This window comes from Mauremys mutica, chromosome 12 (assembly GCF_020497125.1).
Source record: "Mauremys mutica isolate MM-2020 ecotype Southern chromosome 12, ASM2049712v1, whole genome shotgun sequence".
Classification (NCBI taxonomy): Eukaryota; Metazoa; Chordata; order Testudines; family Geoemydidae; genus Mauremys; species Mauremys mutica.
In genome coordinates, this window is record NC_059083.1 from 26,392,594 (window position 1) to 26,417,870 (window position 25,277).

General features: G+C 48.9%; 2 protein-coding genes and 1 long non-coding RNA gene across 3 annotated transcripts; 1 reads left to right on the forward strand and 2 right to left on the reverse strand.

Annotated features, from left to right (window-relative positions):
- The first annotated feature begins 1,232 nt into the window (after positions 1 to 1,232).
- Positions 1,233 to 2,540, forward strand: LOC123346648 (uncharacterized protein F54H12.2-like). The gene has a single exon (XM_044984124.1). It carries the CDS (start codon positions 1,233 to 1,235, stop codon positions 2,538 to 2,540), a length of 1,308 nt encoding a protein of 435 aa, XP_044840059.1.
- Positions 2,541 to 9,951: 7,411 nt separating this feature from the next.
- LOC123344954 lies at positions 9,952 to 11,952 on the reverse strand. The gene is made up of 3 exons (XR_006572679.1): positions 11,654 to 11,952; positions 11,465 to 11,530; positions 9,952 to 10,072 (listed from the first exon to the last, which is right to left on the reverse strand). It is a non-coding gene; the product is annotated as an uncharacterized LOC123344954 (long non-coding RNA).
- Positions 11,953 to 12,264: 312 nt separating this feature from the next.
- On the reverse strand, positions 12,265 to 13,610 carry LOC123344902. Its single transcript, XM_044981403.1, has 2 exons — positions 13,236 to 13,610; positions 12,265 to 13,095 (listed from the first exon to the last, which is right to left on the reverse strand). Exons 1-2 carry the CDS (start codon positions 13,515 to 13,517, stop codon positions 12,421 to 12,423), a joined length of 957 nt encoding a protein of 318 aa, XP_044837338.1. The 5' UTR covers positions 13,518 to 13,610; the 3' UTR covers positions 12,265 to 12,420.
- Between the last annotated feature and the right edge of the window lie 11,667 nt (positions 13,611 to 25,277).

A 25,277-nucleotide genomic window follows, 5' to 3' on the forward strand; every position in this document is an offset into this window, starting at 1 on the left:
GGGTTTTACATCACTTTGCCCAGCAATGCCAGCTCTGCAGTTTTTCCCCAAAACACCATCTCGAACTTTACAATACGGCTAATTAAGCCCTTGGATCTCCCTGGTGCCTGGGAGGTGGGGTTAGTGGAAATACAATACCCACACAGCTGGAATACTATCAATGAAGACACCCCTTTTGAAATCACCTTTGGCGATAAGACGTGGAATTTTATCCTACGACGAGGTTATTAGTCGACCATACCTGAATTACTGGAGCATATGAACAGCGCCGTGGCTCGTCACCCCGGACCACCTGAGGTGGTCATGAACTATGACCCTGTGGGCAGAAAAGTGAGACTTAAATCTACCGATTTTATGTACGGGTTTTCTACTGGCGGGGAGCTAGCTAACATTCTGGGTTTGGGCCCCAAACGCAACGTCCAAAAATTTTCCTTCTCGGCAGACATCACAGGGGGTTTTAACTCCTTGTATCTGTACACGGATATCGTAGAGTACCAGTTTGTGGGGGACTTTTCTGTTCCCCTGTTACGCTGCGTCCCTGTCCGAGGAAGGAACAATGAGTTTGTTACCATCACCTACGATAAACCTCATTACGTCCCTGTCAGTAAACACCACATCGACACCATTACCATTGAAATAAAGACAGATCAGAACAGAGGCGTTTCATTTCGCTTTGGCAAGGTGATCGTCAAGCTGCATTTGCGACCGCGGAGAGAGCGAGGTTTCTAAAAAGAAAAAAAGCAAAACACTATTATGGCGATCGTAAAAAATTATGGCGACCCCACCATCTACAGGAACTATTACAAAGCCCAGGCTGGATATGCCCTTCCTGGATATCATGGGGCCCCCGTGATGTACGGGGCTGGTGTGGGTGGAATATTTCGTAGCCTCTTTCGAAAAGCTGTACCGCTTTTGAGGAGAGGGCTAGAGATTATTAAACCCCACGTAAAAACTGCCGCTCAAAACATAGCTAAAGACGTGGTAGGTCATGTCTCCCGGGCTGTTCTGGAGAAGGTGGGGAATACAGCTTCACAGGAAGGAGCGGGGCTGATGTACATTAAAAGGAGGAAGAGAAAGAGAAATACGTCATACCCGCGACGCACAGGTCCCCCGAAACCCTTTAAAAGAAGGGCTTTGACACGCAGGGCCAGCCATAAACGAAAGTCCAAGAGGAAGCCTGGGCAAAAGAGGAGACGCGCGCTGCCTGCTAAAAGAGACATATTTTAATCGATATGGCTTTTGTTCACTGCGGGTCTGAAGAGTGCGCCAAATCCGAACTAGACTTGTTTCAAATAGCCCCTACGCAGACCAGCATCGAAAAAAGCATTTACATTGAGGTGCCACCTCTATCGGCCGTTACGGAGTCTGCCCCCATTGACTTTTTTATAGCAGGGAATGGCATAGATTATATGGATTTAAACAACACGCTGCTTTACCTGTGTTGCAAGATTGTAAAAGGAGACGGAACCGAACTTGCCGCGGATGCCGAAGTGGGCCTGGTGAATTACCCTGTGGCCTCTATTTTCAGCCAGTTGGATGTTACTCTGGGAGACCGCCTTGTAAGCCAAAGCAACAATTGTTATCCTTACAGGGCCTTTATAGAATCAGTGCTCAATTACAGCGATGACACCCTCGCCACGCAATTTTCTGCCGGTCTGTTTTACAAAGACACTGCTGGACAACATGAAAAAACAGAGTTGGATGGAAGGAATCTAGGGTTTGTGAGGCGTGCAAAGCTGACGGCCGAAAGCAGAACGGTAGAGCTGCTGGGCCATCTACACAGTGACCTGTTTTTTCAAGAAAAACTTTTGTTAAACGGAGTGGATGTGAAAATTAAACTGACGCGCAGTAAAGACGCTTTCTGTTTAATGGGCAGCGCGGCTGAAGGCTTTAAACTGCGCATTGTATCAGCGTCCCTTTTTGTGAAGAAAGTACGGGTGGCCCCGGGTGTCCGTCTGGGGCACGCGGAGGCCCTGCTTGCCTCTAATGCTAAATACCCCGTGGACCGTGTGGGAATGAAAGTGTTTAGCATCCCTGCGGGCAGCAGGGTCAGTAACCAGGAGAACCTGTTTTTGGGACAGTTACCCAAAATGCTCGTCCTAGGGTTTGTGGATAACGATGCCTTTAGCGGAAGTTACACTAAAAATCCCTTTCATTTTAAACATTACGATATACATTTTGTGGCCTTGTATGTGGATGGTGAACAGGTACCGACCAAGCCTCTGCAACCGGACTTCGAGGCAGGACGCTGCGTGAGAGAATACATGAATCTGGTACAGACAGCTGGTAAACACATGAAAGATCGTTCTTTGTTAATTGACCGGGAGGAGTTTGCACAGGGTTACACCTTGTTTGCCTTTGACCTGTCTCCCGACCAGGAATGTGCAGATCATTATTCCCTAATTAAAACTGGGAACCTGAGAGCAGAAATACGTTTTGGAAAGGCTTTGACAGTCACCGTTAATATGATCGTGTATGGGGTTTTTGACAATGTCATAGAGATAAATCAGAGAAGAAACGTTCTGTTTGACTACATGTGAACATGGACACCGTGCAGCTCTCACGTGTCTTATCAACGGATCCTTACACGAAAAAGAATTTCTTAGATGTGTTCCCTTGTGATTGGCTCCCTGGAGGCAAGCTGTCTCAGAGACCCCTAGGTTTGGTGGTGAACACGCATCCGCACAACCAACCGGGTGAACACTGGCTCGCCCTGTATCTGGCGGAGCGTAACCGTGGAGAGTTTTTTGACTCATATGGGCAACCCCCGAACAGCGTGTTGTTTCCTAAAAGCATTATGAAATTTTTAAACAAAAATGCCACAGACCTGGTGTTTCACAATAGACAATTACAAGACCCCCGCTCCGTCGCCTGTGGCTATCACTGCGTGTTTTTCTTACATCATCGTAGCAAGGGTTTATCTTTTGAACGGCTTTTAAAATTGTATTCTAATGACTTAGTGCAAAATGACCAGATGGTAATGAATTTTGTAAAGAGTAAATTTAAATTCTTGGGCATGCCTAGCCTTGCTCAAAACATGTTTCAACAAGCCCAGACGTGTGTATCTTGTAATGATTTTTATAGCCGTGTTACCCAATAAAACACCCCAAGTGTGGGGTTTAAAGAAATTGATGTTTGGTGGGGGTTTTTTTTGTTTTTTAAATGACCAATTGAGAAAAATTACACAGATTTTTTTTTTAAAAAGTATAGAAATGTTTTATTTAAAGCAAAACATTACAAGTTTTAAAAATTTTAGAATGTGAAAAAAAAAACATTACACACTGAGCCACTGGGCTCTTTTAGCCAATTTTTTTTTTTTATAGGGCAAAAAAGGGGTCACGGATTTTTGATCCGCCCCGGTGTCAGCGGTCGAGGCCTTGAGGCGTTCCAAAAGGTCTCTGTTGGCTGCATTGCCCATGACGGAAGAGGGTACGTTCAGTTCCGCCATGGCATTCATAAACACATCCCATCCTTTAGGTACACGTTTGCTAGGTACAGAGCGCGTTTGGGTGACGGCCCTGACTAAGTCAAGCATGTTAGAACCATTAACCACAGAGCCTTTGTACACAAAAGACCCTTTATCGTCCCATGAAGAGAGATTTTTATCCTGGCCCAGTTTATTTAGCAATACTATTGCATTTTTTTTAAAACGCTTATTCACGTTATCCAGCACCTCCTGAGCAACCGAGTCTGAGTTCTTTGGTGTTTCTGGGGGTTTGGCAGTTACGCTTTGTTCCTGTTCCGGTAGAAACAGACTTATTTTCCCTTTATCCGCATCGCTTTGCTTCACGTACGTTAGGTACCTTTGAAGCACGGCGCTGTAAAGTTTAGCCTTTTCGTATTCGGCCAGGTCAGTTCTTTGAAGAACAGACTTCATTTCAGCGTCCAGTAAGCGAGTCGCTGTTGTTCTGATATTTTCCTCTGCCGGAGGGGATGCCCTTAATTGCTCCAACTGGTGGCTGGGCACCAGGTACATTTTTTCTGCATACTCCATTATCGATTAGTTAAAAGCCCTGTTATCAGAGGGATAGCAAAACTTAACAGAGGCCCGATAAACCCCCCAGACTGCTTTACCAGAAGCTTTTTTCTTTTAAGCGAAACGCTCTTATTACACAAAGTTTTTATAAGCGTGCGTTTCTTTTTTAACACACGCACTTGATTCTGTGTCAAAGGTACGTTTCCTTTTAAGATATTGAGCCCTATTTCTGAAATGGCCGCTACTAGATCGTCAGAGGCTGAACACAGTATAGCCCTCCTTTGCTGCGGGGACGATTTGCTAAGTAATTTTAAAAGGCCCAGGTTTCTCTTCACGCAGCTAGACATGTTTTCAGTCAGCAGCCCCAGCTGTTAAAAAGGGGCCTGCCGATAAGTCATCTCTTTTTATACCCAGCTGCTGTTTTTTTTAAAGTATAAACCACCGGCCAGTCTGGAGGGAAAAGACCGGTTCTTAGTCTATAAGCTTCTGGTGTGGAAGCATTTAAATCCACCACCAGGTAGCCATAAGGTCTTTTGGTAGCATCCTCAAAAGCTTCTAGAAAGAATTGAGCTTTGCCGGGGTACATTTGCCGAGCGAGCGTGGTGATTTGTAATTTGTCCCTGGGGTTTTTGAACAGAACCATGTACTTTGTGTTTAGGTTAATCGTGCGACTCTTTTTTCCCTGACAAAATACGTTCTGAACTATATACATAATGCTCAGGTTTCTGTGATGCACGTACTTGGTAAAAGCTTTTTCAATTTCATCGCTTTCACAAGCAGAGTTCATCAGATCGTCTATGATAATCATATTTACTTTATTAGTAGGAAACAAACCGTCATCATCCAAAGCATCAGGCAACCCCTCCACAAAATTGATAAAGGGATATTTACAGAGCAGTTCTTTATACAGAGGTTGCCAACAACTGTAACACCACACGATATTCTCAGGCATAACAGACAGTGTTTGTTTGGCATTATCCAACACGTTTTTTATAAAGTAACTTTTTCCGCAGTTGCTAGGCCCCGCTAGAATTGCAGAAAAGGGGTGTTTCCACCTCGTATCCATTTTTTTTTCAAAAGCCGTAGGGCAGGGTTGTAAAACCTTTTCCTAGGACCCTCTTGTTATAAACCACTTTTTGTGTTTTTTTAAGGGTTTTTGTCTCTATTTGCCACTGGTTTTTGTTTCTTACAATAGAGGGCTGCTGCACCTCTATCTTTTTCGAGGTGTTTTCTCGCAGACCCGGCAGTAGCCCAGGACTAGGTCTTTCAAACTGTCAAAGTTGACCTTTTCACAGTTTGCTACGTTTAGGGTAATACCTTTGACTTTCATACAGGCCTTTCCTCCAGACAGCTTATACCCGTATGTTTTTGGACCTGCCGACACAAACTCGGTGATGTGTTGATCTGGTGGAATCTCGCTTGTGAGGTCCCCTAAATAATCCCCCAGAGGGGGATTCCAGACACCCTCCCTTTTCACAAATATCACCGAGTCAGTGTCGTGGTACAGGCACCGCTCTTGCAAACCGTCTAGGAGGCTGTATAATTCTAAGCGGGCATAAGCGGTGGTGAAACAGGCTATGAAAACATTGGTATTGCCAGAGACCGTGTACCGTTCTTTTGCATGCTTCCAAGACACACACGCTGTTTCATCATCGATAAACTCGCAGGATGAAACCTCGTAATTGGGGGAAAATAGGTACTGCAAGAGTTCATCAGGGTCTCTCACGATGCTGGTGTTGGGTAGGTTGGTTCTTTGGCCAAATTTACCCCACAGAGAATTTAAAAACAGTTTAGCGATTTGGCGTTTAGCAGGGTTTGATCTGATTTCGTGTTGGCGTAAATGCACGCCTTCTTTCTGGTAGAAATCGCTGACGTACTTATTTTGTTTTTCCTCGTTTGTGCACCAGCTGGGATACCCCGAAGCCTCTTGTTTCTGGCGGAGGTGTAATTTTATGTACTCTGAAAAGAGTTTATCAGATTTTTCATTAAAATGCCAGATTTCATAGATTTTAGCCACCACGTACCCCTTCGCTATGGCCGCGTTCAATTCCACCGTGCACCAAGTCCCCAGGATGGCCCGCTCCTCGTCAGTATGGGCGCATGTCTCCCGCTGCTCGGTTTCAGCACAGGTTTGGCATAGCGGGAACATAAGCTTGCCACCCACTCTGACAGGTAACAATGGGAAAAAGAGGCCTCGTGGGGGGTACACTTTAACTTTTGCGATTCCAAAATAATTTGCCAGGGGTCCAAATTTGTCATAAACTATATCGGGGTGTCCGATAGGGTATTCTTTGGTTTTGTTTACAAAAGGGTACAGGCTGGTAAAGTCATAATAGTGGATTTCTTCCCCGGGGTTAGGCTTGTAATACAGACGGATAGCGTTTGTCCTCCCCCCAAAAAGAGCATCCCTAGGCACAAGAGGTTGGGGTAACTGGGCTCGGTTTAAAAAGTCTGCCAACTCCCTGTCTGTTTCTTTCATTACCTCCCACTCGTGCTCCCAAAGAGTCCTCACTACAAAACCAAATAGTTTCAGATAGTCAGCCTTGAGCTGCGTCTTGTAATAAAGAAACCCAAAAGATGTCCCCGTCATAGGATTTTGTGCTTTTTCACAATAACAGGTGACACAGCCGTGGAAAAAACATCCATTAAACTCAAAGGCTGTGCGTACCCCATCAACATCGGCATAACCGTCTAAAAAGTAGGGGCCTACCTGTAGTTCCCCACCCTGTAAAGCATGCCGTATCTGTATATTTTCTTTGTGAGAGGTATACAACAGCCACTGAATAGACGGGGTCGAATATCTCTTTTTCTGCCTGTGATAGTTGTCTGGAGGGAGAAGAGCTACCGTGTTAGGCTCCAAAAACATAAACCTGTACATAGCCATGCAAACGGATGCCAGTGTTATGTACTGGAATGGATCTATGCACAGTTTTATCTCGGTGAATTTACCAGGTTCTCTCTCTACTACATTTCCCTTCTCCGTCATTTTCATAATCTCTCCTCTGTATAGGATACAAGCCTGTCTCAAAATTTTGACATCCTGCTGACAGTAATACGCGAGCTCTTTCTGCAAGTCAAACACCTCAGAACTGTGGTCCTGATACCAGTCGAGAAACTCTGCTTTTTCTCCGGGCATCATGCTTTCTACACCATAGTGTGCCACACCGGGCATAGGCCCCACATAATTTTGATTTTCTAAAGTGTTAAAAAAATGGGGAAAATACCCTTTGCACCCTTCAAACCCCATTGCCTGCGGTAGCTTGCTAAGCTTCATGGGCAAGAAGTTTAAAGAGTCTATAAAACGAATCCCCAGGGCCTTCACTTCCACGCACATTAGTTTACTACCCTGAGTAATCAGTTCTATGCACATCTTTTCCTTCAGTAACTGCCTAACGATGAAATACGCATCATAACCTTTGGAATTGTGCGCTAGGAACGTGTAGTCCCGAAACTCTTTGCCGATAAAGGTCTTAACAAAGACAGACAGACACTCATCGCCCTTAAATTCCCAGGATTTTTCGGGCTTTAAGGACGTAGCAAAAATGTAATTGGGAGTGTGCACCCCAGTCTCCTGCATGCATTCGAAATCATAAAAGATATACTTTTCTGAGGATTCAGGCTTTCTAAGGCTATCCATAAAGCAAAAGTGACTGTCTACATCACCAACGATCGAACCCTGACACTGCTTACATCGTCTCCCTTTACACTTATGCCGCTTGTTCACGTAAGACTGACACTTATCACATAAAGTTTTAGACAGGCATTCAACTTGGTTTTTTGACGCACAGTCGACATGTCTGTCTAAACACTCTTTGGATCGACAATACAGTCTACAGCTAGGACACCGCAGCTGCACGCCCACGCTGTCTGAGCACGTTACACTCAAGCAGAGGCGGCAACGATACCTGCAAGAGTGGTCGTGACTGTACACCGTATGGCAAAACTCACGATAATTTTTCGCTCCGAACAACTTTTTCACATCCAGAACTCCATAGTAATGCTCATCGTGCAACAGGATGAAATAAGTCTTGGGGTACGCTAGGCCTCCTGTTTTGAAAAAGCCCCAGCCACCTTTTTCCGTATACAGCACCACCTGTATGTTCACTCCTAAATGCTGTTCAAACTTTGCTACGTCACTCAACAGAACCTTTTTTTGATCTGACCACCCCAGTTGCTCATGCAACTTTCTCGCCTCCGCTAACAATTTCGCGTCCGTAGGTTTACGATCGGACATGACGGCCAAAAGGCCACCCGCAAAACACAGATTGGTACCGGCGTAAGTCAGGTCTACCAAACACTGTCTTTTTTTATGAATAATTTGACTACTCAGAATAGAATTTAAAACTCTACGAGCACCCCCACCCCTGTTTTTTACAACTGTCACAACAAGGCGCAATGTCCCATCGAGATGCAACTCTCTATTGCTCTGTAGCAGCTTTGAGGTGTGATTTAAGAAATCCTCAGCAGATAGCTCATCCCTAGTTCTTCTGACTGAAAACAAAGCGTTAGCTAAATTACGGCTCTCTAAACGTAACTGAACGTAATCATCAGGGCCTACCCTACCATTAATGTCATCGAGGACCGACTGTATTCCCCGGTGTATGGCTTCAACAACCTGCTGAGCTGAATTTATTTGCTCAAGGTTGACAAAACGAAATTCCTCACAATATACCGACCCCCCGAATCTAAGTAATTCACGTTGCCAACTTCTCACTCTTTCCATATACACCTCTGCATTTTCGGGGTTACTTGGGGGTTCCTCTACAGGATCGTTAGCGACATCTTCTACATCAGTTGCTATTTGAGGGTCATTGGGAGAGGAACGGGGCCCATCTAGAGAGCCCTCTGGGGAATTTACTAAACCAGAGTCTGATTCCATCTTCCCATTTTCAGAGAAGCCAGTCTGAGAGCCTCCAGTAGGAGGCATCTCTTTTTGTTTTTTTTTCCTCATGAACTCTTTAGCCCTTTTTAAAAGTTTTACAACCACCCTGGCCTGGAACTTTTTGGCAGCCATCTGTTTATCCCCCAAGCGCTGTCCCCCCTTTTGTTTACACATGAGCTGGTGTGAACCCTGGAGGGTGCCCCTTTTACCCAGGCCCCTTTCCACGACTAGTCACGCCTGCTTAGAGACACCCTTTCCAACCCTCCTGTCTTTCAGCATTGCTCTGAACAAAGAATCATATTTTTCCCAAGTCTTTCTAGAAGGCCGTTCTTTTAGACTCCCCAAGGATACAGCATCCATCACTTTTCTGATGGAAGCATCAAACTCTTCCCAAACACTAGAACTCGGGGGAGCTGCGGCGAGCTTATGGTTTTGGGAGAATGTTTTGTCAGTGCTCGGTGTTTTATTCACAACCCCTAGAGCGCATGCTCCGGGTTTGTGAACGTGGGCATTTTCGCTCACAGTTTTCTCAGGGCTTGGTGTGGCTGTGGCCGCTGAGGAACTGGAATCGTGTTTGTGTGGTTGCAACACCTCGGCATTGCAGAAGCTTCTAGTCCATGGTTTTTTATATGGAGCCCATACACTACATGCTCCAGGTCTGCGCACCTTCAGAACCCCTAGAGTGCGTGCTCTGGGGTTGTGAACGTGGGCATTTTCGCTCACAGTTTCCTCAGGGCTTGGTGTGGCGGTGACCGCTGAGGAACTGGAGTTGTGTTTGTGTGGTGGTTTTTTTACCAGAGTCTTTTGTTTTGTCCTTGGGTTTCACGTATATGAGGTCTGGGCTGTTTTGCGTTGTTAAAGGTCTCAAAGCAGATTCCTGGTTCTTTAGTGGTTCTGGAGGAGGTGTCCTTGTCCTTGTCGCGCTGACAACAGCATTTTCAGAAAGGTTGCCCCTGCCTATGAGGGAGAAAAAAACCATAACATTTTACAAAAAAAACTGAACTTTACCATCTACTCTCTCACCCATACCTATGTATTTACTTAAAATACAAAAGCTCATAGAACAACTAAACCAATAAGCAAAGTATATTTACAGGGCTTCATGCATCCTTCAGTCACTGATGCTGGTGAATTTTCCTTTTCAGCCGTCTCCTTCCTTTTTCTTTTGAGTTTGTTTTCCCTCTGGTCTAAGGATTTCTCATGTTTTGACTGTACTGTGAGCAAACACATAAAACCATCTTGTAAAACTTAAAAATTATATATTTCATTCAGTAGGGTGTTTTTCTATTTTAAAAAAATCATAGCTTTACCACAAAATAATCCATTTTTGGCCCTACAACAAACAATTTTTAAAAACATCTTATTTTGCAAAATAAAAACCAAAACTGCTTTTTAAAAAAATCCATTATGCACAGTAAAAAACCAAATACTTTTTTAAAAAACCTATGCCCCAGCTTTATAACACACACACACACACACCCCAAATCATGCTTGCAGCCACACACACTTTTTTCAAAAAGCCACATGTTACTTTTCAAAACAAACAAACAAACAAAAAAGCCCCCAAACCATGCATTTAAAAACCCATGTGTTTGGGCCTTCCCCCTCCTCAAACCCCACATTATGTACAGTAAAAACCAAATACTTTTTAAAAAACCTATGCCCCAGCTTTATAACACACCAAATCATGCTTGCAGCCACACACACTTTTTTCAAAAAGCCACATGTTACTTTTCAAACAAACAAGAAAAAAAAAAAACCATGCATTTAAAAACCCATGTGTTTGGGCCTTCCCCCTCCTCAAACCCCACATTATGTACAGTAAAAACCAAATACTTTTTAAAAAACCTATGCCCCAGCTTTATAACACACCAAATCATGCTTGCAGCCACACACACTTTTTTCAAAAAGCCACATGTTACTTTTCAAACAAACAAGAAAAAAAAAAGCCCCCAAACCATGCATTTAAAAACCCATGTGTTTGGGCCTTCCCCCTCCTCAAACCCCACATTATGTACAGTAAAAACCAAATACTTTTAAAAAAACCTATGCCCCAGCTTTATAACACACCAAATCATGCTTGCAGCCACACACACTTTTTTCAAAAAGCCACATGTTACTTTTCAAACAAACAAGAAAAAAAAAAGCCCCCAAACCATGCATTTAAAAACCCATGTGTGTTTGGGCCTTCCCCATAAACCCCCCACATTATGTACAGTAAAAAACCAAATACTTTTTAAAAAACCTATGCCCCAGCTTTATAACACACCAAATCATGCTTGCAGCCACACACACTTTTTTCAAAAAGCCACATGTTACTTTTCAAACAAACAAGAAAAAAAAAAGCCCCCAAACCATGCATTTAAAAACCCATGTGTTTGGGCCTTCCCCCTCCTCAAACCCCACATTATGTACAGTAAAAACCAAATACTTTTAAAAAAACCTATGCCCCAGCTTTATAACACACACACTCACACACACCAAATCATGCTTGCAGCCACACACACTTTTTTCAAAAAGCCACATGTTACTTTTCAAACAAACAAACAAACAAAAAGAAGCCCCAAACCATGCATTTAAAAGGCAGTTTAAAAAAAAAAAGTTACCTTTTACTATGGGATAAAGTGTTGCAGGGACATGGTTGTTCTGTTCCCCCCCATGTGTGCTTGGGCCTTCAGGTTATAGAGCAAGCAGAAACATGTTAGTATTACCACCAAATCCCTATACAACCTGGGTAATACTTTTCTTTTTTTTTTAACAGTATTAAGCACAACTATAGTTAAAATGGTTTTTACCTTGGCCTGGTTCCATGCTAAACAGATCCACCCCTGAAATACATACAGGCACCATTATTTACTAAGACAGCCTGGGCAAAAAGTGGCTTTATAGTTTCAGAGTTAAAGGCACAAGGTCTTACCTCTTTTTGAGTCCAGCAGCTCTCCAAGAAGGTTTTCTGTTAAAAAGGACAAACTCCAGCACACCTAAGATTTTTATAGCCTCTCATGCCCATTGTTTTTCAAATAGTTGCTAAAAGGTTAATTTAATCACCACAGGTAAACTGCAACACACCCTTTTGTGAGCTGGGTTGTGGGGGTGAGGGTTGTGTATGCTTAAATCCATTCATTTCAACAGAGCGTGGATAGCTCAGTGGTTTGAGTAATGGTTTGGTAAACCCAGGGTTGTAAGTTCAATCCTTGATCTGGGGTAAAAATGAATATTTGGTCCTGCTAGTAAAAAGGCAGGTCTTATGAGATAAGTATATCTCCATATTAACTGTATTATACTCAAACATGTCTGAACTAGTCCTGGCTCTATTTTTTTTTTTATTGTAAGCACATTTTTTTTAAGGATATTTCCCCCCCTCCCACAACATACATTTCACACACAAGCACAAAAACACAAAAGCTAATTCTCACAAACTATTTTATTTTAAAAAGACATACAACTCCTTCAAAACAAACCAAGATGCTTCATTAAAACTTAAGGGCAAAAGGCCTTCTAACAAAACACAATAATCACAACCCCCTTTTTTTTTTTAAATTTACAGCTACCAAGTTTTATATCACATGTTTGCCTCCTCACCATTCTCTAACTTAAGCCTTTTAGATTTCTTACAAATAGTCTTTTTCTTAAGCAGGGTTCTGTAACTTTTTGTGCGAACTAGACGATCAATATAACGTTGTAAGCAGGCATCTTCCGGCTTGGTCATTTTCTTTAAAACACGGTCAGGGTCTTCACTGAATTGCACAGCATTTATCAAAGTCACCCCTTGTGCTAAATGTTCTTGGGTTAGGTACAGACATTGCATAGCATAACCTATGGCAATAACAGTGTTTAATAAGCTTTCCAAACACAGCTCAGCACACAGGGCCCGGAGCTTGCAGTTTATATCCACTGAAGTCCAAGTCACACAGTCATGGTGTCGTTGGGCTGGCGCATCTATAGCACAGCCCTCACAATCTTCAAAAAGCTTTTCCCTAAGGCAGTGTTTAAGAACAGCATAAACAGCAACGCGTACAATAGTCCGCATAACTTTTTTACGCTCACGACGTGGCACTGGCTCGGATAGTTCTATGCCAAGCCTCCTCCTAAATTCCTCAAACCCATCATCCTCGGAGCCCTCTTCAACAATTTGTATTGGTGTTGAGCAAAAACATGGTGGGCCCGGTTCATCTTCGCTGCTTGATGCAACGCTGTCCAGGGGCTCTGGGTCCTCTAGAAAGGCATCGTCGAGCTGCTAAAAATTTTCAAAAAAAAAAAGAAACAGTGTAAGTACTCCAGCTGCTTGGTTGGTTTTCTTTAATTTTTACACAAACCCCGGTTCCTAGCCTCGTTACCCCCACCACCGCCGCCGCCGTTTCTTAATCATTCATTTACCTGAGCGCCTTCTTTTCCGTTTGCCTTGTCCACCGGTGACTCTCCCAAGTGGCAATCTGAGGGGGTGGACAAAGAGAGACCATCAGGCTCCTCGGGGTGTCTCACGAGGGTTTTGGGGTCGGGGTCCGGCGTATCCAACAACGGCTGGGCCAAAGGGCTCCCCAAAGTCACACCCTCCTCCTCAGAACTGTCGCTGATGTAACGTCTTTTCCGTGGACGGTCAAAGACCCTCGGGGCTAAAACAAAGTCCGAAGTTCTGACGGGGGTGGTGAAGGAGTCCATGTTTCCTCTCGGCAGCCTTTCCACGCTTTTCTAAAACACGTGTGCTTGGTAAGAAATGGCCTCCTCTGTCCGGCGCTGAGACTTATGGGGTAATGGTGCTGCACTCGGATTGGCGGAGGGCCTTGGGAGGAGCTCTTAGAGGGGTCACCCCGATTGGTCAAAATCTCCTCTCGGGGTGGTCCTGTCGGGACAAAACACCTCCTGATTGGTAGAGGGTGGTGGGAGGAGTTCTTAGAGGGGTCACACGACCCACTTCCGGACCGCTCACCCCAACCCAGAAGTCACCCTCATTGGGCAAAATTTCCTCTCGGGGTGGTCCTTCCGGGACGAAACCCCTCCTGATTGGTAGAGGGGGGTGGGAGGAGTTCTTAGAGGAGTCACATGACCCACCTCGCTTCCGGTCATGTGGCCACCCCCGGAAGTCACCCTGATTGGGCAAATCTCTTCTCGGGGTGGTCCTTCCGGGACGAAACCCTCCTGATTGGTAGAGGGGGGTGGGAGGAATTCTTAGAGGGGTCACATGACCCACTTCGCTTCCGGTCACCCGCCCCGGAAGTCACCCTGATTGGGCAAATCTCTTCTGGGGGGTGGTCCTTCCGGGACGAAACCCCTCCTGATTGGTAGAGGGGGGTGGGAGGAGTTCTTAGAGGGGTCACATGACCCACTTCGCTTCCGGTCACCTGCCCCGGAAGTCACCCTGATTGGGCAAATCTCTTCTGGGGGGTGGTCCTTCCGGGACGAAACCCCTCCTGATTGGTAGAGGGGGGTGGGAGGAGTTCTTAGAGGGGTCACATGACCCACCTCACTTCCGGTCATGTGGCCATCTTGACCCCGGAAGTAATACCCCAGAGGGTGGGACTTCCGGTGACAGGTGGGAGGGACTACAGGGGTAAAGGGGCGGGGTTAGGGGCGGGGTTATGGTTTGATTGATGGTAGGGCCCTTATACTACTGAAGGACAGACAGGAGATATTGGGATCCTGGGGAGGGATGAAGGGGCATTTCTATAGAGACCCACAGTTCTTCCAGAGAGTCCCCAATATCGACAGTGATGGAGTCCTGGTCCTAGAGAGAACAGCAGGGGACACATTTCACAGTGACACCGACTCTAACCCTAAGCTTAATATATTTTTGTTACAGGTGCCAGTTTGCGCCCTCACACCTTTGTAAGCATGGCAGTCAGACTCACTGACATGACCATCTCCAGGTACGACAGGGGTAACAGACACTGCTGTCTGTCTAAGCTACCTTTTCCTGGCTGGCAGTGCCTACTTAGAAAGAGATATACACCGGATCCTCTCTAGAACACCCGTCTATATAATACAAATTCCAATAGAACGCAGTCGCAGATCCCAAATTTAGTAACCGTCATTAATTTTCATTGTAATGCAGTCCCTGCTAGAACGCGGGACTCGGCATGGATCCCAAATCCTGCGTTCTAGCGACGGTCCGGTGTAGTTTGGCTACTGTGTGGTTAGCAAGCAAGGAGAGGCTGAGCTCAAAGAAGAGTTTCTCCAGTTTAAAGCACCAAAACTGTGGATCAATCGGTTCATTCTCGTGGGACAAAAGTGCTCTCACTTGGTCTGTGTTGCTTATGAAAGGGGATCCCTGTACAGCACAGCAGGATCTGCCATGAAACTATCTGGCCTTCGCTCTCCTGCTCATGAAGGATGTCCTGTCCTTTGCAGGAGAGAGGAGGAGCGAGATCACCTCACATTTCAACCTCAGATCCCTTTCATGAAATTCTGTCAGGCCAAAGCTGTGAAATCGCGTAATGGTGTTTCTACACAAGGGGACACTCAGGGAAGATGAGACGAGCGCCCCATCGCTTCGATCTTTCTCTTTCGACTTGCAAAACTGCATGTGGGTTACACCTGGACTATAGAAAACTTTAAAAATGTTCAAGAAGTGATCAAAGACCTGATGGTTTACAGCAGTGGTCCCCAACCTTTTCCGGGTGGCGGGCGCCGGACGACAAGCCACCGAGGACCGGCGTTCTGGCAGCGATGCCTCTTGATGACGCTGCTTCTCGGCGGCTTTTCGGCTAATGCTTGTCTGCCAGCCAGTACATGGGCGCACATAGATGCCCCCGCAGGCACCACGTTGGGGACCACTGATTTACAGTGTTGGGGGAAGGACACCTGCAATTTTCTGTGATTTCCCTGACCACCGCTGTCGAAATTAAGGCCACCTTACTTCTGAAGGAGATTAGCCACACAAGGGTTTAAAGCCCTAGACTTCATGTCCATTAACTTCACACCTTTATTTCTTCAGGGCTCGTCTGTGTGGTCTGATGCTAATGGGACAGGAATATGTGAAATAGATTGGGTGGGGTGTCTCTGCTAATTCCTTTAGTTTTAAATGTTTTAATTTCTTTTCCATGATGCCCCCACAAATGGGTGCAGACATTCAAATGCAGCACCTGGCACAGGAGTAGCAGCAGTCGCCACACAATCAGTATCAGAGTTTTCAGCCCATGAACAATAATGGGTCATTTAACATCAGACTCAGCAGCATAGTCTGTGTCTATAGAAAACAAGGGTGTTTTTGCCCACGGGGTAACTAACCTGCATTAGCTAGTCCACTGCGAAAACATAAAGGAAAGGGTGAGGTCAGTACGGTGTCCCTGGACTGACCAATGCAAAGGATAAACTGAACAATTCAGTTTAAAAATTATTTGACTTGGGCCCTAGAAATCAGTCCATGTGTCAGAAGGAAGAACATCCCTGAAATCGATCACAACAGAAATGGAGCATCCATCAAAGGCTGGGAACCTCAAATAGGGAATTAAAAGTATAAACAATGCGCTAGAAAAATCTATATCTGGAGGAATGTTTATTCCCCCTCCCCCTCCCTATTCCTGGGTTTCCCACTCTGCCCTGTCTGGGAGAGCCTGTGCCCCAGCTCTCCCCTCCTTTTGTCCCCCCACATGTCGCTGTCCCAGACCCCAGCCCGGGCTGGCTCCCCCCGGCCCGCCCCCACCGGGGCTGGCGGCAGCTTTCCGGGGTCCTGGGCGGGAATCGCAGCCAGCTCTGCTGGGAGCAGCCTGGGGCCAAACCTCCCCCTGCAGCCCGGGGGGGCGGGTCTCTCTCACCTTCCCTCCGAGCGGGGCCCCCCGGGGCTGGGGCCGGGCCAGGCTGGGGGCTCTGCCCTGGGAGAGGCTCCTGGGGGGGGAGCAGCGGGAAGGGCCCTGCTGGAGATTCCCCTCTCCCGGCTGCAGCCAGGGCTCCGGGCTCCCAGCACCAGCCGCCCCCCGGGGCTCGGGGATCTCGCCAGGAGCCTGGGAGCCAGAGTCACCGCAGTGGCTGTGAGTCACGTCCTGCTGCTGGGCCTGAGCCGGGGCTGGTGCAACCACTAAGTAAACTAGGCGGCTGCCTAGGGCGCCAAGATTTGAGGGCGCCAAAAAGCAGTGCCCAAAATGTCTGGGATGCTCACCCGGTGCCGGCTAAACGTGTAACCCTCTTCCCACCGCTGTGCGAGGGGGCACTGCAGCTTTGATCAGCTCCGGCTGGCCAGGAAGTGATGTTATTCCTCCTCTGGCCACCAGGGGCGCTGCGCTGCTCCCTGCTGCTCTGGCTCTGCCCCAGGCCCCCGTCCCTGCTCAGCCCCGCCCCCACTCCCCTGAGCTCTGCAGCAGGGCCTGGTGGTGGGAAGAAGTGCAGAGACCCGGCCCCAGCCACGCCGCAGACCAACCCCACACCCCCTGCCCTGCCCGCAGCCAGCCCCACACCCCCTGTCTCCAGCCAGCCCCTGCTGCACCCCCCTGCCCAAAGCCAGCCAGCCCCACACCCTCTCAGGTTATTCATTTATTTTCAATAAATATGTAGACTAAATAATGAAATTAATAAATTTTCAAGCCGAATGTGTATTAATTCTAATGAACAATGCCACGTTATGCAATACTCATTTTTGAAAGTTTATAATAAGTAATGCTCTGGGTGGAGGCAGTGATGAGCTGCCAAAATCTTAACAACCGGTTCCCTATAAAAAGTTCTGATTTAAGGGATGTTCGTCCACAGTACCTTTCTCCATAAGAAATGGCAATGCATTGAATCATTGGAAGTCATACTTAAGAATAAAAAAACATTTTTATATGTTTATTACAATAGAATTTAAAATACATTTGAAAAGAAAAAAAATATAAAGATGTATGAGTAAGCAAACAATAATAAAGAATGAAATGCCTTTTCTTGTATTTTAAAATATTACATGTGAACTACTTAAGTTATTAAAAAAGTAATATATTTATGTTGAAGTATACAGAATGTGTGTGCAGATACTTGGACGGCTGCAGCAACTGTCTGCAAACTCCACAGCTAGTTGCTGCCAGCCAGCCCCAGACGGCTGCCGGGCACAGCACTGCCAAGTGCTACCCAGGCACAGGCTGCTCCGTTTGGCTTACCCGGGGTAGGATGACCAGACGGCAAATGTGAAAAATCGGGACAGCGGGTGGGGGGGGGGTAATAGGAGCCTATATAAGAAAATAAACCCAAAAATCGAGACATCTGGTCACCCTAACCCAGGACCACAGACCCTGCCCCGCAAGCCACCGCTCGCCTTACCAAATGCTACTGCAGGAGAGATCTGAACCCACCCAGAGGCAGAACTGGGGGATGACTCTCCCCTGGAGGATAAAAGGAGCCCCCCCCCACACACACACACACACCCTGTCCTGGGTCCATCCTTCCCTCCTTCCCTCATCACACAGGCTCCTCCAGGAGCTGCATTGGGAGGTTTATAAATTACAGCTCAGCAAACAAGCTGCTGGCTGTCAGGAGCCCTAGGCAGCCAACCCAAGGTACGCCAGCTACACAACCACTGCACAACAATCCCCATCTACACCACACTCAAGAAACAATCCGTTGTGCTGCAAGAACCCTGTGCAGTCCCAGCAGAGCATACAGCACCTCACCCCCAGCAACACAACACACTGTACACAGCCCTCCTCCTCCCATACACACCATAAGTGACCTCAAGTATTATACATCCCTCCTCAGTGCACAACCCCCAGCCCTCACCCACTACTGTGCAGACCTTCTCCCAGCCGCACAACTCCCCTGCTACCCAGCCGCCCTACAACACACAGCTCTGTCTGGCACACACACTATACACAGGTGGTCCCCACTACAGCACTCCCCTAACTTAAAAAATGCACAATGCTCTGAGCCGGGGGATGGATGGGGGAAGGTGAAGTCAAAGGGGGGGGACATACTCATGGGGCAGGGGGCCCCTATAGGGCCTGGGGCAAATTGACCCACTCACTCTCCCCACCCCAGGTGGGCCCCGAAGCTCGCAGCCCCTCCTTACTTTGGTGGCCGCTCAAAGCTGCAGGACAAGCTGGAGCTCCGCTGAGCTTCCCCGCTGCCAGTGGCTGGCCACTGCGGCTCTGCGGGGGGAGGGGCTGGGGGGGACATCCTCGTGGGACAGGGGGCCCCTGCAGGGCCCGGGGCAAATTGCCCCACTTGCCCCCCGGGTGACCCTGGAGCTCGCAGCTCCCACTTTGCCAGCCGCTCAAAGCAGCAGGACAAGCTGGAGCTCTGCTGAGCTGCCCACCTGCCTGCGGCTGGCCACTGCGGCTCTGCGGGGGGAGGGGTCAGGGGTGGGGGGGGCATCCTCGTGGGACGGGGGCCCCTGCAGGGCCCGGGGCAAATTGCCCCACTTGCCCCCAGGCGGCCCTGGAGCTCCCAGCTCCCCCCTTACCTTGGCGGCTGCTCAAAGCAGCAGGACAAAGCTGCAGCTGGTCACTGCGGCTCTGCAGGGGGAGGGGGCAGGGGGCATCCTCGTGGGGCGGGGGGCCCCTGCAGGGCCCGGGGCAAATTGCCCCACTTGCCCCCGGCCCCAGGCGACCCTGAAGCGCCCAGTCCCCTCTTACCTTTTGGCAGCCGCTCAAATCATCAGGATGAAGCTGGAGCTCAGCTGAGCTGGCGGCGGGCTGACCACCATGCGGCTCTGCGGGGGGTAGGGGGCAGGGAATCCTGCGAGCTGCTCAGGTGGGAGACAGGGAGGTCCTGCTGGCCACATCCAGCCAGCAGACCAGAGTTGTTCTCCTACCTGCCTGGCTCTTTAACATCCGGTTCTCTACCGGAATCTAATTTTAGCAACCGGTTCGCCCGAACCGGTGCGAACTGTCTGCAGCTCACCACTGGGTGGAGGGGTGGGGGCAGGAGACACAAGGTGGAAGTTTTGCCTAGGGCGCAAAATATCCGTGCACTGGCTCTGGGTGGAAGTGCTCCTGGTGAGGACGCACCCTAGCAACCCAAGCAGGGTAGTGTGAACATCGTCTACTGCAGTCATTACTGTGGTGGCTGTAAGTCAACCTAATATATGTAGACTTTGGCTTGGTGTGTGGACGTACCCTTACAAGCAAAAGGATTTCTCTCACCCAAGAGCTTTCAGCAGTCCCTGCTCACTAGAAAGCCTGCCAGCTAGGACCACTCCCCCAGCTCAATGATGCTCCTATTGTCTTTCAAGCAATCTTGCTGCCCTCAGTAGAGATGGAGGAGGGGAGATATCCAGAGGCCTCCCCCCCCATACTCTGTCCCTTTATACTGGAAAGATCTTTGCTGGAACATTGAGACAGGCAACTCCATGGTGTAGGTGAGCTCCAAAGCGTCCTACAGATGAACTGTAAATGTCAGGGCAGGGGGTGTGGGGCTGGCTGGAGGCAGGGCAGGGGGTGCAGCAGGGGCTGGCTGCAGGCAAGGTGGCGGGCAGGGCCGTCCCTAGATATTCTGGGGCCCTACGCAGCCCCCCCGCAGAGGGAGGGGTTGTAGTGCCCCAGGCCTCTAGGAGAGCAGGGGGGCCCTAGGATTCCATAGGGTGGTGGGAGCGGGGGTGCCCCAGGCCTCTGGGGGGCACTGGCTGGAGGGACGGAGGAAACCACTCCCCAGCGGCGTGGCTGGGCCGGGTCTCTGCACCCCCCCCCAAAACCTGTCCCTGCTGCAGAGCTCAGGGGAGTGGGGGTGGGGCAGGGCAGGGGCGGGGTCTGGGGCAGAGCCAGAGCAGCAGGGAGCAGTGCAGCGCCCCCGGTGGCTGAAGGAGGAATGACATCACTTCCCGGCCAGCCGGAGCTGATCAAAGCCACAGCACCGGGTGAGCGTCCCAGACATTTTGGGCACCGCTTTTTGGCGCCCTCAAATCTTGGGGCCCCAGGCAGCCGCCTAGTTTGCCTAATGGTTGCACCAGCCCTGGGTCTATGCGTTGAGGGGGAGGCGGAGACCGGCTGGGCTGTCAGGTTCCTTATCTCCCTCCTGCCTCAGTGATGGGGATCGGCCTGGCTTCAAGGCTGCCCAGGTGTGTTGACATCCCTGGCTCCCTTCTTGCCTGCACCCAACCTCGGCATCTCAGCAATATGGAAACGCTACCTGTTACCAGCTAGTAAGCTTAGGGAGGATTAATGACCCACCAGAGCAGGGCCATCCTTACCCACAAGCAAAGTAGGCAGCTGCGTAGGGCACCAGGAAATGTGGGGCACCACATTTCCTGGTGTCCTGTGCAGCTGTGTGCTGCTCCAGCCTTTGCTCCAGCTCTTCCCCAGGGCCCCCGCCCCTGCTCCGCCCTAGCCCCACCCCCACTCCTCTGAAGATTGCAGCCAGCTCCGAACCCTGCACTCACCACATGGTAAGTGGAGTGAACCAGCCCCAGCCTGCTCCACTCCCCTGGCTCCCAGGCTTGTGGGGAGGGGGGAACCGCCCCCCAGCACTCACCAGCGCCGCGGCTGGGAGCCAGTGGAGCACGCTGGGGCTGGGTCACTCCACTTCCCACAGGAAGTGGCCAGCCCCTCTCCCCCCTGTCCTCCGTGGAGGCCTGGGGTTGGGCCCCACACAGCCCCCCTGCAGAGACCTGGAGCCAGCCCCCCCCTCTTGCCCACAGCCAGCCCTCCCCCATGGGGGGCTGCATAGGGCACCAAAATAGCTAGGGACGGCCCTGGCCAGAGTTTGGCAGAAAGCAGCACGTTTATTACACTGATATCTAAGTTCCAAAGAAGAGAAGGGAAAGTGGGGGCGGTGGGGTCACACTCACATCCGCATACTCACGCTTCCAGGACAGGCACAGCACTGGAGACGTCAGGATCCTTCAGGGTAACTGTACCACAGCTCAGTGATGGATGGTGTGATGAAGGTAAATCTTCCCGAGGCACGATGGAATGCAATGTGGCCAACCACTGGCCAGGCAGTCCAGGTGAAGGGCCTTTATGGGAGATACAAGCTTGTGAGAGAGCCTGAGCCCTTTTAAAGACCTGCTCCTCATGGCCTGCAACTAGAGATGCATCTGGTTGGTCGTACTCCACCTCAGGCAGGGTCCATGCAGTGTCCATGCATTGGGTGTGTGATCACTGCCTAATTAGAGTCCCAGACACCTTGTCTACCTGGGAGCTGTTCTGATCTTCCAGCTGTTTAAACAGCCCATTCATCCTACAAGCATTCCAGGAGGGAGGGGTGGGGCGAAAGCCACTTCACAGGTATTCAAAGAGGGAGAGGAGACACAGCAGGGGGGACATCATGTAACAGACTTTTTGAGCATACAGGTATACATAGCGCACAGATCACTGCTGCTCCTACAACTCTCTGCTCCTTGATCTATGATCATTACAGAAGTTGTCCTTGTAGGGCACAGGTGATCTGTTGCAAACAAACCAAACAATCATAACCAGGTGAATATAACTAAAACCATTACAATTGACTAAACATCAGAAATAAGATAAACATAAATGCAAACAATCATAATCAAGAGTAGAAAAACAATAAAACCATCACCATTATAGTAACTGGGTACACTGAGAAATAAAACGAGGCCCAAGTTTGATGCTGCAATAATCATCAAACAATAAAAGTCAACCCTAGCCCTTAAGTCCACACAACAAATAGGATCTGTAGAAGCACCACAGTTGTCAAGCAAGGTTAAACTGATTTGGAAGATACATAGGAACAGAGAACTGGGTGAAATCGCTGATACTTAAACTAACATTTAGTTGTACAGGTTATGGGGGCCCATGAGCTTCCCTTCAGGGCTTGGGGAAGTAGAACCAGGGTGCATAGAGGAAAGTGTGAAATTAACAATACAAGAAAATCTAATACAAATGTATCAATAACAAAAATCAACAATAAAATGATCATTAGAGAATGTAACAAAAAATTAAACTTGGGGACCAAAGTCTTTTGGATAGAGGTGGATGCGATTGATAATTTGGTTGGAGATGGGGGAAGTAGAGAGAGGGGAAAAGGCATTTACCTTGTCTAGTGTAGCATCTCCTCACTCTGGATCCAGTGCTAGCACAGGACACCACCAGAGACAGGCACAACACAGACTTTGTCGTGACACTATAACCATGGTGTTTTATAACTCTTCAGCTGATACCAGCTCTCCTGATGTTCTGGTTCAGAGGCTGGAAGATAGAAGCTTAGGCCTGGTCTACACTAGGACTTTAATTCGAATTTAGCAGCGTTAATTCGAATTAACCGTGCACCCGTCCACACCAGGAAGCCATTTAATTCGACCTAGAGGGCTCTTTAGTTTGAATTCGGTACTCCACCCCGACGAGGGGAGTAGCGCTAAATTTGACATGGCTATGTCGAATTAGGCTAGGTGTGGATGCAAATCGAACTTAGTAGCTCCGGGAGCTATCCCACACTGCACCACTCTGTTGACGCTCTGGACAGCAGTCCGAGCTCAGATGTTCTGATCAGCCATACAGGAAAAGCCCCGGGAAAATTTGAATTCCTTTTCCTGTCTGGCCAGTTTGAATCTCATTTCCTGTGTGGACGTCGTGGCGAGCTCAGCAGCACTGGCAGCGATGCAGAGCTCTCCAGCAGAGGAGTCCATGCAATCTCAGAGTAGAAAGAGGGCCCCAGCATGGACTGACCGGGAAGTCTTGGATCTGATCGGTGTGTGGGGCGATGAGTCTGTGCTTTCGGAGCTGCGCTCCAAAAAACGGAATGCAAAGACCTACGAGAAGGTCTCCAAAGCCATGGCACTCAGAGGATACAGCCGGGATGCAACGCAGTGCCGCGTGAAAATCAAGGACTTGAGACAAGGCTACCAAAAAATCAAAGCGGCACACGGACGCTCTGGAGCCCAGCCGCTTCTACGAGGCACTGCATGCCATTCTCGGTGGGTCTGCCACCACTGCCCCACCAGTGACCGTGGACTCTGAGGATGGGATAGCGTCGAGGGGCAGTTTCTCGGCGATGTTCGCCGATGGGGAAGATGAGGAAGGGTTTGTGGAGGACGAGGCAGGCGACAGCGCTTACAATACTGCTCTCCCCGACAGCCAGGATCTCTTCATCACCCTCACAGAGATCCCCTACCAACCCTCCCCGGCCGTTAACCCGGACTCCGAATCAGGGGAAGGATCAGTCGGTAAGTGCTATAAACATGTAAACATTTATTTTTTAACAAAACAGGAATAAAAACTATATAAAAAGAAGGTCAATGCATATAGGGATCGAACAGAAATCCTCTTGGGACAGTTCTACGAAGCTCTCTGAGAGGTACTCGAAAAGCCTCCGCAGGAGGTTCCTGGGGAGAGGTGCCTTGTTGGGTGCTCCGTGGAAGCACACTCTTCTGCGCCAGGCCATCCTGAGGTATAATGGGAGCATCGCCTCGACCAGCATGGCAGCATAGGGCCCTGGTCTGTGCAGGGATTCACGCAGCATTCGCTCTCTGTTTCTCCTGGAGACCCGCCTCAGGGTGATCTCGCTCGGCGACTGCTGCATCTAATTAGGGGAATTACTTTAATGTTACTATTGTGAATGCTTGACTTTTCCTTTGCATAACAATGACCGTCGTTTAACAGCCACGTGTTGTAGGCTGCAGAGGAAAAGCATACAGGGATCTTTCCCGGGGACAGCCGCGAGGGGCTGGAACAGGGTCAGACTTTATGCTTTCCAGATTGCCTGCAGCAGGAGGGCACTGCTATCCATTAACTGTTAAGCAGCCTAAAGTTTATGGCTTACCAGGCCTGGCTGCTACACGGATTCTGCTGTCCTGCCCCGCTTGCCTGATCTCCAGTGCAAGACCCCAGGCAATGAAAGCGAATGCCGAAAATTCGAACTTGTCCTGAGAGCACATGAGATTAGGTGCCCTGTATGGTCTTGTTCACAGAAACTGAGTAGACTGTGTTCAGTGTTCGCAAACATGTATCTTTGGAAGGAAATCACTTCCTTTTTCCCATCACACAGCTGCGGCTCATTCCCGAACTGCCCCGGCATCCCCCTCACAGAGGCTGGCGCAGATTAGGCGGCGAAAGAAAAAGACTCAGGACGAGATGTTCGCTGAACTGATGGCCTGCTCCAGAGCCGAGGCGGCCCAGCAGAGCCAGTGGAGGGAGACCCTCTCTCAGCAGCAGCGCTCACACAGCGAACGGGAGGACAGGTGGCGGCAGGAAGACCAGCAGGCGACTCAAACGCTGCTTGGACTAATGAGGGAGCAAACGGACACGCTCCGGTGCCTTGTGGATGTTCTGCAGGACCGCAGGCAGGAGCAGAGAGCCCCCCTGAACTGTATCTGCAACCGCCCTCCCCCGCCACAAAGTCCTGTCCCCCCCTCACCCAAAATCACAAGAAGGAGGGGCGCTAGGGGCCGTGAAAACTGTCACTCCACCCCAGCAGAGCGCTCATGTACCAAACAGCTCTCATTCCCTAAAGTATGAGAATTGCTTGCCTTCCTGGCTCACCCGATCCCAAATCCCAGTTTCATCCCCCAACTGTGTAGTTGAGTATTAAAAATAGTTTGCTGTTCATTACTGTTTCCGTCATGTTTCT

Bases quoted from the DNA above. Each gene is read 5' to 3' on its own strand.
- LOC123346648 (XM_044984124.1), top strand. From the start codon at position 1,233: ATGGCTTTTGTTCACTGCGGGTCTGAAGAGTGCGCCAAATCCGAACTA.
- LOC123344902 (XM_044981403.1), bottom strand. From the start codon at position 13,517: ATGGACTCCTTCACCACCCCCGTCAGAACTTCGGACTTTGTTTTAGCC. The intron at 13,096-13,235 runs GTAAATGAATGA...GAAAATTTTTAG, and splicing joins ACGGAAAAGAAGGCGCTCAG to CAGCTCGACGATGCCTTTCT.